The sequence below is a fragment of the Chaetodon auriga genome, chromosome 11, assembly GCF_051107435.1.
Source record: "Chaetodon auriga isolate fChaAug3 chromosome 11, fChaAug3.hap1, whole genome shotgun sequence".
NCBI classification, from domain to species: Eukaryota; Metazoa; Chordata; class Actinopteri; order Chaetodontiformes; family Chaetodontidae; genus Chaetodon; species Chaetodon auriga.
The window spans coordinates 20,013,150-20,026,591 of record NC_135084.1 but is presented as its reverse complement, the minus strand read 5'-3'; the positions used below and the strand labels follow the sequence as shown (position 1 = coordinate 20,026,591).

Sequence of the window (13,442 nt, the reverse complement as noted above, 5' to 3'; positions counted from 1 at the left end):
AATGAAGGAATACTTTCAAAATAACCTGAAAGTGAGACTAAAAGAAACCGAGGTTTCTGCTGGCGCTCACCTAGCTGCGCCCTCTCCCTCTGGACATCCTTGAAGTTGAGTCCACTGGTCAGGGTGCTCTCTCGGTAGCGGTGGAGGGCCTCCCGCCTCCCGTTGGTCCCCAGCTCCCGGAGCACAGACTGTTTGAGAGGCTCGGCCTTCAGACAGTGGGCCCATCCTGAGAAGTCTGGTACAGTCCACTTCACCAGGTCCTCCAGCCGCACAATCACCTTCTCAGACACTGCAATTACCTCATGCTGAAAGGAAGCAGGGCAGAATCACAATTACAATCAGAAGCACATAAAGGAAGTTATGTAAATGCGACTGTGTCAAGGTCATGGATCGTTTACTTGTGCCACAATTTTATGGCTCTGCTTGATACGGTTTTGCTGAGGTATGCAATGAGTGGCATGTTGAAACTGAGAACTGTTTTGCTCCATAACTAACTGCACAAACAACAAATAAACAAAGCAATACCGAAATGCCATTCTAATCATCCATTTTTATGTTTGTCCATCAAATTATTTTTAGACTAAAACAAACTTAGAAAGTGTGCGACATTTTCAGTTCCTCACTGCTACTGCTCCATAAATTCACCCCTTTAGTGGCTCTTAATAAGTAGTTTTGTTTACAATTATAGTTCTTTTGTGAAGCATGAAACTTGGACTTGGATTTGTTTTATGTGTGTTTCTCATATATCCACACAGTAAATAACAGTGGTGAGGGAAGCATTCAGATCCTTTACTTGACTAAAAGCAGAAATACCACAGACTAAAAATACTCCCTTACAAGTAAAAGTCCTGAATTCAAAGGTTTAGTAAGAGTACTGGCATAATATCAGCAAAATGTATTTAAAATATCAAAAGTACTCATTATGCAGAATAGCTCCTTTCAGAGTGTTGGATTACTGTAGCTTTTACAGTATTCTGTAAAAAAAAAATACATGTAAGAGCATTTTAATGTTGTAGTTTGGAGCCAAGTTTACAACTTTGCCTCCATAAAAGTTGTGTAAAACAACGCTGTGTAAAACATAAATGAATGTGATAACCTCCTGATCCTTTTAAACGCAATCAAAAGCAGCACAAAGTCAACAGATTTAACGTTTGACCTCATCAGCGTTGGTTGGTTTTTTGGAAATATCTGCTTATTCTGAATTTGGTTTCAAGTTGAGACAGGAGCCACTAAAGACTGGAAAAGTTGTGGAATGCTCCAAAAACACCTGTTTGGAACATTCCACAGGTAAACAGGTGAGAGTATCATGATTGGGTATGAAAGGGGCATCCTCGAAAAATCCTCCTGACTCGTTTACAAGCGAGGATGGAGCGAGGTTCACCACTTTGTGAACACATGATTGCATAAAGGAAATGATTACATGGGCTCTGGAACACTTTGTGAAACCGCAGTCAATAAACAAAGTTTGTTTGCATATGAATCCAATGGAAATACTCATGTAGAGTTCAAGTACCTCGAATATGCACATAACAACTGTACGTGAGTAAAGGTACTAGGTTACATTCCATCAATGATAAGCAGAATAAGATGATCATAATAAAAGGATTAAATTAAGGACAAAGATCAGAATCAGAGTCAGAGCTCGTAGAGGAAACGAGACAAACAACAGATCGTCCTTATTTATCAACTAAATTGGTATGTGTGTCAAGTAGCATTACGGCTGTGGATGCACATTAATGTAAGTAAATTACGGCACCATGAATATGGATGATGTGGATGATTGCAGGGTTGAATTTATGCCAGCAGTTAAATCAATGTCAGTGAGGACGTGGATGTTTCAAACTTTTTTTTGATTTGCATTTAGGAAGTCCAGCTCCTGATATTCGCCACGAATGTTGAGATTTTATGCGTCACGCTCGGTGGCTTGGATTACACCTTCAAAGTGTAGACAAGCTCCACAAATGTAACTTGTTATAGTGAGAGCGTAATGAAGGAACAGGAGACAGCTGTGAGCCAGTGGGCTCCCTGGCACACAATAAAACTAATGTGACATTGTCAGGAAACCATAAATGTAAATCTATAGCTGCGACGTGCATGGCTGACACTGAGGTAAGCTGAATAAAGCTGTGGTGCTTTTGTATACATACTGTTGGCTCACCTAATAAGATTTGCTCTCTCTCTCCAGTATGTGCTTCAACCTGCTTTTTTTTTTTTCCAAATGTTGACTCAACCCCTTTTAATAACTCTCATACTCGAATAACTTCAAGTCCAATGGAGAGTGGAGGAAGCAGAGATGGTTAAATGTGTTTCCATTTGAAGGGCTAATGGCTGAAGTGTTTGTTACCAACAGAGCGGAGTGGTGTGCTGGAAGATGGCTATTACAGAAACGGGGGAAATCTGGAGGACAGATGTGTACAGGCAGAAACGCAGACACTCTGAGTAGGTCTCTGATGTTTACCTTGGTTATCTCCAATTTACCAGGCATCTGTCTGACAGCACACATTTCCCCTCAAAGAGCCTGTGTATTACCGACATTAAAATAACATTCGTTTACTCTATATTGACATGTTCAGCATTGTACGTCTGAATGTCGAGAGGTTGGGCGCAATAAAGGCTATACCTATAAAATCAGTCCAAACCCAGTAAATCCTTCCTTTGTGAAGCTTAAAATGTCAAGTTTTTTAATCTGCATTTCCTGTGTTTTAATGGATTATTTCAAAGTGTTCCTCTCACTTTATCACCGCATTCTAAAAACAAACACACGTCGTTTCAGCGTTTCAGATTCTCTCCGAGTGCTCTGTCTATACAATTACCCATATTCAGTTCTCACATCATCTGCAACTACAGGCATATCAAATCCCAACCAGTTGGAGACAGTATTTCCTTATAAAGGAAAAGCCTGCGAGGGATAGCTTGATATAGCTGTGCCTCCCTCACTAAGTAGAAACATCAAACATGGGTTTTCGGTCTTCTTATAATGAGCTGTCTTCAGCTGTCAAGTGGTGGCGGGTGGTTGTAACCGGCTTTCCATGCAATGAAAAACTGACTGCTGTTTCTGCCTTCAGAAAAGCAGGCCATTTGAATAATGTAGAGCAACAGTAAATAGCATTCAGCCTGCAGCCAAAAACCACATTGTACTGTATCTCTACAGAATTAGCTACTGTACTGTGATGCGATCTACTGACAGCACACAGAGGAACAAAACCATGAAATATTTCACTTGAGTCCATTCAAAACAAAAATAATGCACTGGATGTTCTGCTGCTGATGTATGAGTCAAACAGCAATACTTCAAGTCATTCGATAGCGCACCGGAGCACACACACACACAGCAACGGCAGACCTTAAAAAACACACTGCCATTCGCTCTATATCAATCAGCTGAATGACATGGTGCCTTGTGTGAGTGTCAACAGATCCTGTTTGGGGACTTGTTCGGCCTGAGAGCAAAACACAACAGGTGAGAGCAATTCAGCAGCTGTCAACACAGTCCAGAATATAATCAGTCTATGAACGGAGCCAAAGCAGGCTACATCCATTCCTTTTTCATTTTAACTTTGCCAGCCAACTCTACGCCGGCTGAAGTCTGCGAACTGCTGTGTGATGCAGCACACGCAGTCAGGAAGCTGAATGCAGGCTTGTGGTTTGCATAAGTCATGATATTTGATTGAGAAATGTTTAGGCAAATACTGTAGATTTAAGAAATGTGCTGCGTTTCCATGAAAGGCGGTTTCTGAGAACCAGCCAACAGCCAATTATTGAGAAATGATCACAACAGCATTACGCCAGCCTTGCACTATGGAAACAAAAAAAAAAAAAAAAGCAGAAGAATTTCTTTCAACAATGACGGTCTGCAGCCAGTGACTGTTCCCATCACTGTGTAATCTGGAAATTCATTTTATTTTCAGTCTATCGTTAGAAAACTGGGCAAGAATGAACCGAAAGAGATTCATTCAAATTCTTTCTGTTCAATTTTCTTGTATTCAATAAACCAATCAGTGAATCTAGAAAGCAATTGGCAGACTGATTGATAATCAAACTAATCATTAACTGCAGTCCTACATTTTTGCTTAATGGCTTCAAACGATTCATCTATTACTAAAATTGTTGTCGATTCCTTCCCTGTCAAGCCAATTAATCGACTAATTGTTTCAGCGCTCTACCGAGATTAATCAATGCGGCGGCATCCGTCAGCTTTGCACAGGTGCTTCTGCTCACTACCTGGATTTCCCATTTCGAAGATGTGCTTTAGAAACTTGCTCTTCTGTAAATGCCGCCCAGCCACACTGTCCTGTCATTTCGAGTTAGGCAGCTGATAGTTCAGCAAAGCGGCAGACACAGCCAGCAGGCCACTTGATAATATAGGTCAGAGGACTGCAAGCCCACAGCCAAGAGGTGACACTCCACATCAGCAACATACCAAACAGCCTGGTGCCGTTTCAGTGACACTTCCTCCACACATGCATTAAGAGCATTTAGACACTGGAGCCTCCACCCAATGTCTTAATGTACTACTATAATTTTACCTTAGGTATGTCAATAAACGCACATACTCTCTAACTGCTCATTTTATGATTGAGTTAAAATGCAAGATAGCACATTAACAGCTGAATGTTACATTCCGTCTCCGTCCTTCTATCAATAATTCATGTTATTACTGCAGCAGCACGATATCTCCAAAAACATTACTGAGTGAATTTATTGCTATGACTGCACATAATGGACTGAAAGTGGGGGAAAAAAAAGCAGACTTCTGCTGTGAAACTGTAGATAACTCTGTTCCAGCAACCCATGACTCCAGCAATCTCATTGAAATTAAACTCACTAAAATCCATATCATTCAATTTAGTATGGATGCGGCGGTGTACTGGTGGCAAAACAGCACATAAGAGACATTCCCAATTCTATATTCGGTGATCCAATTAGAAAACAATGCACCCTGAAATATTCCATATCGCTCTGAACAATTCCCTGCGAGAAATCCATGCAACAGTGAGGGAGACATTCCTGACTGTCAGCGTTCTGCGGCGGAGCGTCTCATCGCTCGGACAGGACTTTCAGCTTGGGAGTCAAGGGGTGTATGCGCCCAGTGGGTGGGTGTCTTTCCATACTGTGGGTACACACACATACACACACACTCATACACAGTACTCCTGTCATGCTGGGAAGGTTTCAGCCTGCTGCCTCAGAGAGGTCAGCACTGGAATTCCTGAGGCCAAAGGAGATTAGTAATTGAGTAATGGACATGGTGACATGGACAATGAGGAGACAGAGAGGCAGAGCGAGCAGGAGAAGAAGAAGAAGGAGAGAGAGAGAACGAAGGTATGAAACACAATATGACTTCATTATCTATCTCCCCTCCCCATGACTGACCTTGGCTTCAGTGTCCCAAAACAAACTTATCTGGGAATTAAAAAGGAGCTCTGGGGAGTAAGCCAGGGACAATTGAATTAGAATATGTTTTCTGAGACAGCGTCAAGACCAGAAAGAGTTCAAGGTACAACAGTTAAAAGGTGAGAGTTATTGTACATAATGTCCTGCCACTTAATGCATGCAGTTTATTCATATGCATAAAAGTTGCTGTAATATCTGCGGGGTGCTGAACTCATCTTTTATTCACCGACTCCATTAAGAGATTGCTCTTACATGAGCCGGGGTGATATATGAACTTAGCATTCTTTCGCTGTTATAACGACAGAGAAAAATAGCGAGATAACAGGAGATTTCAAAGCCTCTCTGACAGTGGGTGAGGCATCCATCATGTAAGGTGACACCACAAAAAAGCTGTGTCAGCTCCCTCGAATCACTGCATCTTTGTACTCTTTGTATTTTGGCAAATGCACACACAGACAAAAGAGACAAAATGCGTGATGATTCCAGATGCTCCATCTAAGAAAACCGCTGTTAAGAATGAAAAATATTGGCTGGAGTATTAAGCAAGAGCTTCTCATCTGTGGCTGCATTCTCCTCAAAGGTTATAATAACGATCCACTGTAGCTGGGGGCACTGGAGTCATGCATCAAGGCAAATGTTTGCCTGTTCAAGTGGTTAGTCAATGACAAAGTGGAAAAAAACTCAGCTAAAGAGCACCAAAAGAACCCTTGTGTGTTGACAAACCAGACGCTGCTGTAACATATCATTAAAGACACAAAATAGTTTGGTGAAAAGATTCAGAAGATTGTGAAGGACCAGAATGACAACCCCTAAACCAATGGGAAATGTTAGCAGGAGTTTTTTTATAGCCTTTGAAGTCCAGGGTATTCCATTTTAAAGGTTTTAAATTACACTATCCTAAAAAGCTGGTAATAATTTACATGCTATTTCAGCAATGGTGAGGAATTCACTGGAGGGCAGTGTTCAGAGTTAATGACTTGTTCTGCGGCAGGAGGAGGCGCACATGCGCGCACACCACACATGCACACTAAAAGACCCCCCCCCCCCCCCCCTTCCCCTCCACCACTAAATTCCTGCCATTGTTGTGTGAATGGGGAGATTTGGTATAATGCACAGACTGGCCAAGACAAGGCAGCAGTATGGATGTTCTAAAAAGATCACTGTAAAAATCTGCCATATCACATTTACACTCCAGTCATTCAGCACAACGACCTTATCCATCAAAATGCTGGTCGCATATCTAAGCCACTTACACTTAATTCAACTAGCATCCCAGATGCCTGAATTACCCATTCAGGGTTTTTCCCTTAGGAAAAATCAAAGAAGCAGCAAATGAATACAATCTAATTTCCCTACAAGCTGGCTTTCCAAGCACTGAAACACATGCATGGACTACTGCCATGTACTGAAGAAATGGCCCTGGATGCATGCCAAAGTGTTTTCCACAGCAATCAATACTGGCCTACTGCTGCAGTCCCCAGCCTGTCAGTGCATGTGTGTCTGTGTGTGTGTGTGTGTGTGTGTGTGAGTGCGTGCGTGCGTGCGTGCGTGCGTGTGTGCCAAAGCCTTGTCAGCTAGAGGGACAGAATAGAGGAGAACAGAGGTCAGATGAAATCAGAGGTGATGATAATAGCACATTAATATAACATGATCCAGAAAAATTCTCAGCGGTCGTGAATTCCCATTAAGAGCGCCTTGCTGTATTTGCACTAAAGTGGGATATATAGAATAAGATAAGCATAAGCAATTAACCGCCTGTAGCAGAGTATACAATAAGTGGGTGTTGTGTGGGGGTGAGCTGTTATCTACACACACTGTACAACAGCTCTCGCTCCTGAGTCCAAAAACAGAAAGTATTAGAGCCGGTGAGCAGTACCAGCAGGAGACGCAGGCCAGTTGGAGTGAGAAGAAATAATGTGTCACTCAATGAGTTTTAAAACACATGTGACTGTTTAGTCGGTGGCAGTTTGCAGGCAGACAAATAGAGCAGAGGCCCCAATAGAGGGTTTGTCATAATGGGTGAGCAACTCGACACAAAGCCTGTTTAAAGAGCAAGCACAGCTCAACTGGTGGGGGTAAACACTGCTTGTCAGGCTGAGATGCAATGAAAAATGGAGCTTCCTCCACATATGGACTTAATAATTAACTCAGAATAAATAGATTAATAAATTTTCTCTGGATCTGTTTATCAACTATTAAGCAAACACGGGCGCCGAGAGGTAGGTTTATTCAGTGAATCATGATTTCTATTTCCAGCCAAAGCTGACTGGATTTAAAACTGGCTGCGTTTAAAAGGAATTGACCTCCAACCCTGTGACAGAAGAAAAACAAGCACAGTAGGTCATGGGTTGGTTCCTCTTGTCGCTGCACAGCGCAGCAAAACACGGCAAAACACAGCGCAGGAGAGGCTGAGAGCAAACAAATACCTGAGAAATAACCAGGAAATTACATCATAGCTCGGCGCTGAGAACACAAGTGAATCAGTAATCCAATTTCACTGAGCTAGTTCAATATACGGCTGTTCTGATGTCTTGAAAGAGTCGTGCCTCTTGGTATTTGGAGAATATTGGCTTCAGGCTTAAAATAATAGCTATCTGCAAAGAAATGAGGTGTGATCTCACAGAGAGAGGGAGCCAGCGCAGCACTAGCTGTTTACATGTCAAATGTCCAACGCTGTGTCTGTTTTATGCCGTGTGAAAACATGTGAGAGTAAACGTAACACGATCTAAGAATAAATGTCATGAGCCTCAATGACAGTAAGTTGTGGCTTTACCTCGCGATGCTGCCTGTGCTCATTTGTGAATATACGTAGCACACTTCCTGAGAGCTGGATGTTATCAAGTTCATATCTGCATGAGTCACTGGGCTAATTTGAACGCCTGATTTTCAGCCAGTCTACTACAGTTCTGCAGTTCAGTGCAACTCCACAGCCATTAATCTGTCAGAAGAAAAAACATGACTAATGCGAGCTTTGTAAACTCCACTTCCCCGTGCAGCTAAAAATGAACTCTTTGCTAATGTTTGCATTTTGAAGACAAATAATCTTTTCACACATACATCACTCAGGCGCAGAACTTAACAGCCAAAGACTGTTAATATCACAGCACTTTGTGAGGCTGGTTTACCCTTCCTGTTTGTTTTTTGGATTATGGACTGCATCTGTAAGCGCTCCTAGCTGACTCATGCAGTGCAGATTAGTGTTATGGGGCAAAGTCAGCGAGAATCTGAATGGGCTCAGTGAAGGTCATAAACTGACTTGAAGTTGTCAGGGCAATTTCCAGTGTGTAATATACAGTAAGTAGTCCGATTTGCTGAGAGCAGGAGGTTTGACAAGCCCTTTAATTGAGGTCAGCCTGCAGGCACCTACACAGACATATCATCCCCAAATTATATTATTTCATCGTCTGGTTTATTCTATAATCAGACTGCAACTTCAAAGCAAGTGTATCTGTTTCTGCTGCTCGCAAGATTGTGTGCTGTGATGCAAGTTGCTGCATAATTCATGCAGGGAAACTGGTTTTATGATTTTGCTTATCAAACACACAGACTGCACACCAACTGTATCAGTCTGTGTTTTGCTTTATGTCCCCAATTCCTTTAAATTTGATTTGCTTTGGCAGCTTCGAGTAGTTAATGTAATATTTTCCAGATATACCCAATGGACTGGAATGTAAGCACTTTGCAATGCAAATAAGTCTTTGGGAAAGGGGCGGAGCTGGTGTGTTGTTGCGCAAGTGTGGCCTCAGAATCGGCGATGCATGCACTCAAAGTAATTACTAAATAATTGCAGCGTGTTAAAGGCTAAAGCGAAGGGGCTTCAGGAGATGATATCCGTTCATAGAAGAATTTTGCCACAAAGATGATAGCTTGTCTAAGCGGCGGGCCATAAATAGCCACCTTTCTCATGAAAGGGAAATGTGATAGCCACTCTATTACTCAAGAGGAAAGAATGTAAGTAAACCATCAGCGGAAGAGTCGAGTACAAACACGGCTTTGTCCTTCCCTATAAACAATATAACAGCAGCAGAGAATAATTTCCATCCAGCCGCAAGTGATCAAAAGCACAGAGTAGTAATTAAAGTGCTGTTGTCGCTGGCTCAGGAAACACATCATTTGTTTTGTAGCCGGTGAGAAAAACTCCCCAATATCAGAGTAACGCCATTCAGTGCAGCGATGTAACCGGATCACATGCGCCACATATGGCCACAGTCAATCATAACTATTGCTTTTCTCTGCCAACGACGGCGTAATGTAACACAGAGGCGTTTTAAAGTGCTGCCTCCGATGTGAGATGACAACATCACATTGCTGAGGATGGAAATGTCCACATGGAAAATTATGCAAAGCTTGGAGAGTAGTTAAAACGTGTCAGAGCTGGCTTTGCTCCGCCACGCTTTATGACTCGCTCTGCCTCTTTCAACATCAGGCAGCATTACAAAATATCTAATAACTATCGCACCGAGCGATCTGAGCCAAGTTGACCCTATGCATTCATTGCCGTTTCGCAATTTCCGCCCAAATGTCAGTATTTGACACGCTTTACCAAGAAATGAAATGACAGAGCCCAGGCACAGGATTCTTGCGGATTTTCCCCCTTTATAACACAATTAACCCCATAGAGCGCAGCGGCAGCCTTATTGAGCGCAGCTGGACAAGTGCACATTCAGCAGTTGACACCACAATAGGCAAATAGGCTAAAGTAAAACTAGGGAACAAACACTGCTGTAGGTCAACCCTTTTACCACTCGGATACATCATTGTCAGTATCAATACATGCGTTTCAGAATGCCTGCCACCGGAGACTGCACATCCACCGCCAGCTCTTAATGCAGTAAAGATGCCGTTTAATAAAAATGCTCGCTGACAACGTAGAACAAACACGGAGGAAACAGCGATCGCTTCTCATTATTCACCATGCGATTAATATTCCTACCTCTCCATGGGTGACTGTCCGTCCCTGGGGAGTATCCTCGGGTAGAAAATAAAGTTTGGAGCTTGATAAAAGTTGCTTGCTTGTTCTTTCTTCCCAGAGCAGCTGAAGCTCCGCTATGCAAATAGGATCCTCCGGTTTACATCTGACGAAGAAAAAGTCTCCGAGAGACAGAATCCTCGGTTTGCCGTCCCGGTTAAATTTAAAGGCTTTGTAGAATATATATGGTCCATGTAAACCGCAAGACGAGCCCACCCACTGTAGAGGAAAAACACAAATGGAGAAATTAATGCATGGCTTATCAACTCATTTGGTAAGCAAATCGTCGCCAAGTGGACACAAACAATTCAAACATCCCTGCGTAATTACGCACGGTTGGCAAATATCACATTAGGATAGCTCAGTTTTCTCCACACAATTAGTACCATGTAACTATTTTTAGATGTTCAACATATGACACAGATGTGCTCATATTAAATGCAATGTGTCAAAGTTTTGTGGATTAGGCACGTGAGTACGCCTTACTGAAGGTGGCGATTAGCGCAATGCGAAAATAAAATAAATCGGCGGTTGATAACAAACGTTACCTTCAGTGAGTTCGGCTCCATCTCGACGTTATGAATTGATTAAACTCAACACGCTCTCCAAACTTGCTGGCTTGAATGGATTGCCGAAGGTCCTGCAAGGGACATATTTCTGTAGAGTTTAAAACATCGCGTAATACTCGATAAAGGGCGGTGGAAAAATGTCTTTTGTGGTAAATACGATGTGAGAAATATTGTGCAAGTCTGCCGTTTTATTTATTGATGTAAATCAGCCATAGCGATTTTTTGAGGAATTTATATTAAGCGTAATCGCGAGTTTGGACAAAATATTAACATACAACTATAAACATATCAGGAATTTTCAACCATCAGTGAGTAGCAGTTGTAAATAAACATAGAAAACATCGTTTGGGCACATTAATCTGCCAGAAACGGCTTAATTTATGCGGATTTTCTGTGTTTATGGGCTTTTTTAAGAGCGTGTGCCTTCCAGGACTTCTGTAAAAGACGTTCAGTATGAAAGCACATTTCTCACAGTAATGACACTGAGGCGCTTGCTGTGGATGCCTTCAAGAAACAATGTTACATGAAAGTTAATAGGGCTATCAAATGATTCCTCAAAAGGCAATGTGGGACCCGTGAGGTGCCGGCTTTGCTTTGAGCGGAACTTGCTATGCGTTATGGCTCGGGCGCGCTGGTTGGCTTTAATGCTTCAAATAATGGCCTTTGTATATTTTGAGGCGAGCATGAAAAGACAAAATTGGCCGAGTTAGAAAGCGGGGCGTCACGAGACAGAATGCACGAGGCGGTCCATTATCCGGACATAAATCATCTTAAAACGCAGCGCTGACCTTGTGAAGACAGCGGGATATATTTGACACGGGTTAACACATTTGCACGATCAAAGCCTCTTATATAATTATGCTGATGAATATTTATTAGTACAAACACCGGGGAATTACAAAGGTATTAGGAAACCAATATTAAACCATGAATTATTAATTCTAGCCATGATATTTATTCGAAGTTAAACAAACTTGGCGGTTTCTATTTACATCTGTGGACTCGCTGTCCTTTCAGTCTCCGCTGCTGAATGTGTCAGCTGGATTTTATCGGCTGCCTGTCCGGAATTATTCATATATTGAGAAGTACCCACTCAGTCCACGGCGCTGTGCTGTTTCTCCACTGTCGTCCACCCTTTGCCCTGCATTTATCCACCACTCAGATCACAGAGCATGCAACAGCGACATGGGCCTACTTCTGACACCAGCTATTTCAAGTACAGTATTACGCAATGCGCTTTTTTTCCCAGCCTGAAATGACGGGCAGAGCATGCAGGCGCATTGATTCACATCTAGTAAAGTGTTTTCCTGTCTACCACACGGACATGTTGTCTTATTCTGCTTCTGCTGCTGTTATAAATGGCTGTCTAGTAGTTATCTTAAAGACATACAGACATGCATTTTTACAGGCTCATAGATAATCATGTCTACCTATTATATCAATGGGGTTCAATAGACCTTTACAACATAATATAATAGAGAACATTTGGGTACAAGATCATAATTTTACTCCTCTAAATTGTGCCAAAAGAGTTTCCCTCCACTGCTCTCTATTCAAAGCAGCAGCAGAACATGATGTATTAATACTAAAACAGCTGAGGCAATGTTCTGTGACACTCAGATATTTTAAGTACCAGTTTAGTGCGCCGGTCTGGAGTAAAAGGTGGATTACACAAAGGCTCATTGTCTTCCATGCGGCTGCAGCAGTGTTGGAATCCTGCAGTGAATCTAATAGAAACCGCGGCTCTTAGTGTTATCTTTCCTGATTCCTCTCCCAGCCATTTCAGTCGCTGAATCAATGGGGTTGCATTGTTAATGGCAGCCACTATAATGAAGTCCCTGGTTAATCAATGGCACCACTCGAGCTTTTATCTGGCAATGGCAAGTGTTTGCTTGTCAACAGCCAGAGAGCCCAGCAGTGACTGCAACATTGTGATGCAGATATTGATGTGAATTGGTGTGAATGGAGCTTCATGTTGAGAAATCTTTATTGAAGAATAAAGAAATTGTACGTATTGAAAGAGAGACAGAGGTATTGGCCGAACGTGATGCGTCACATGTTGTATAATACACATGGTGAGTATAAAAATCTAAATTTACAATCTCATCTGCTTCTCTTTATCTCAATATGTCTTTGTGATTAGATAAGATTTAATAAAGGAAATCAATAAGATGTGTTTACATGGTTTAACCTCATGAGTGAACTTGACACCTGACAGGAATGAATGAGTGAATGAAAAGAATAAGGCTCTCAAACACTTTCGACATGAGTCAAAGACAGATGAGCAGCTTGAGGAACATACTGTAAGCCATATTGAACAGTTTAACATTAACCTCAAGCACACTGGTAAGAATTAAATGTGTTATATTGTATCCACGCTGAAGTGCGGCAGCTCATATCCCCTTCAGTAAATCTAAAAGTAACCCCCTTTAAATCCAGCCTCACATGTGGGTCGTGAATGCTACAGGTTTTTTCACTTCAGACCCAGTTTACGTTCTCAAGCAGATTTT

General features: G+C 42.1%; 1 protein-coding gene across 1 annotated transcript in view; it reads right to left on the bottom strand.

Moving 5' to 3' along the window:
* The window catches only part of LOC143327831 (AT-rich interactive domain-containing protein 5B-like), a 73,865-nt gene extending 62,874 nt beyond the window's left edge, over window positions 1-10,991 (bottom strand). The window contains exons 1-3 of the mRNA XM_076742366.1: window positions 10,912-10,991; window positions 10,328-10,582; window positions 71-305 (exon numbers count right to left, since the gene is read on the bottom strand). Of these exons, the coding sequence (XP_076598481.1) occupies window positions 71-305; window positions 10,328-10,582; window positions 10,912-10,932 (511 nt within the window). The 5' untranslated portion in view covers window positions 10,933-10,991. The remainder of the gene's footprint in view (window positions 1-70; window positions 306-10,327; window positions 10,583-10,911) is intronic.
* Window positions 10,992-13,442: the final 2,451 nt, after the last annotated feature.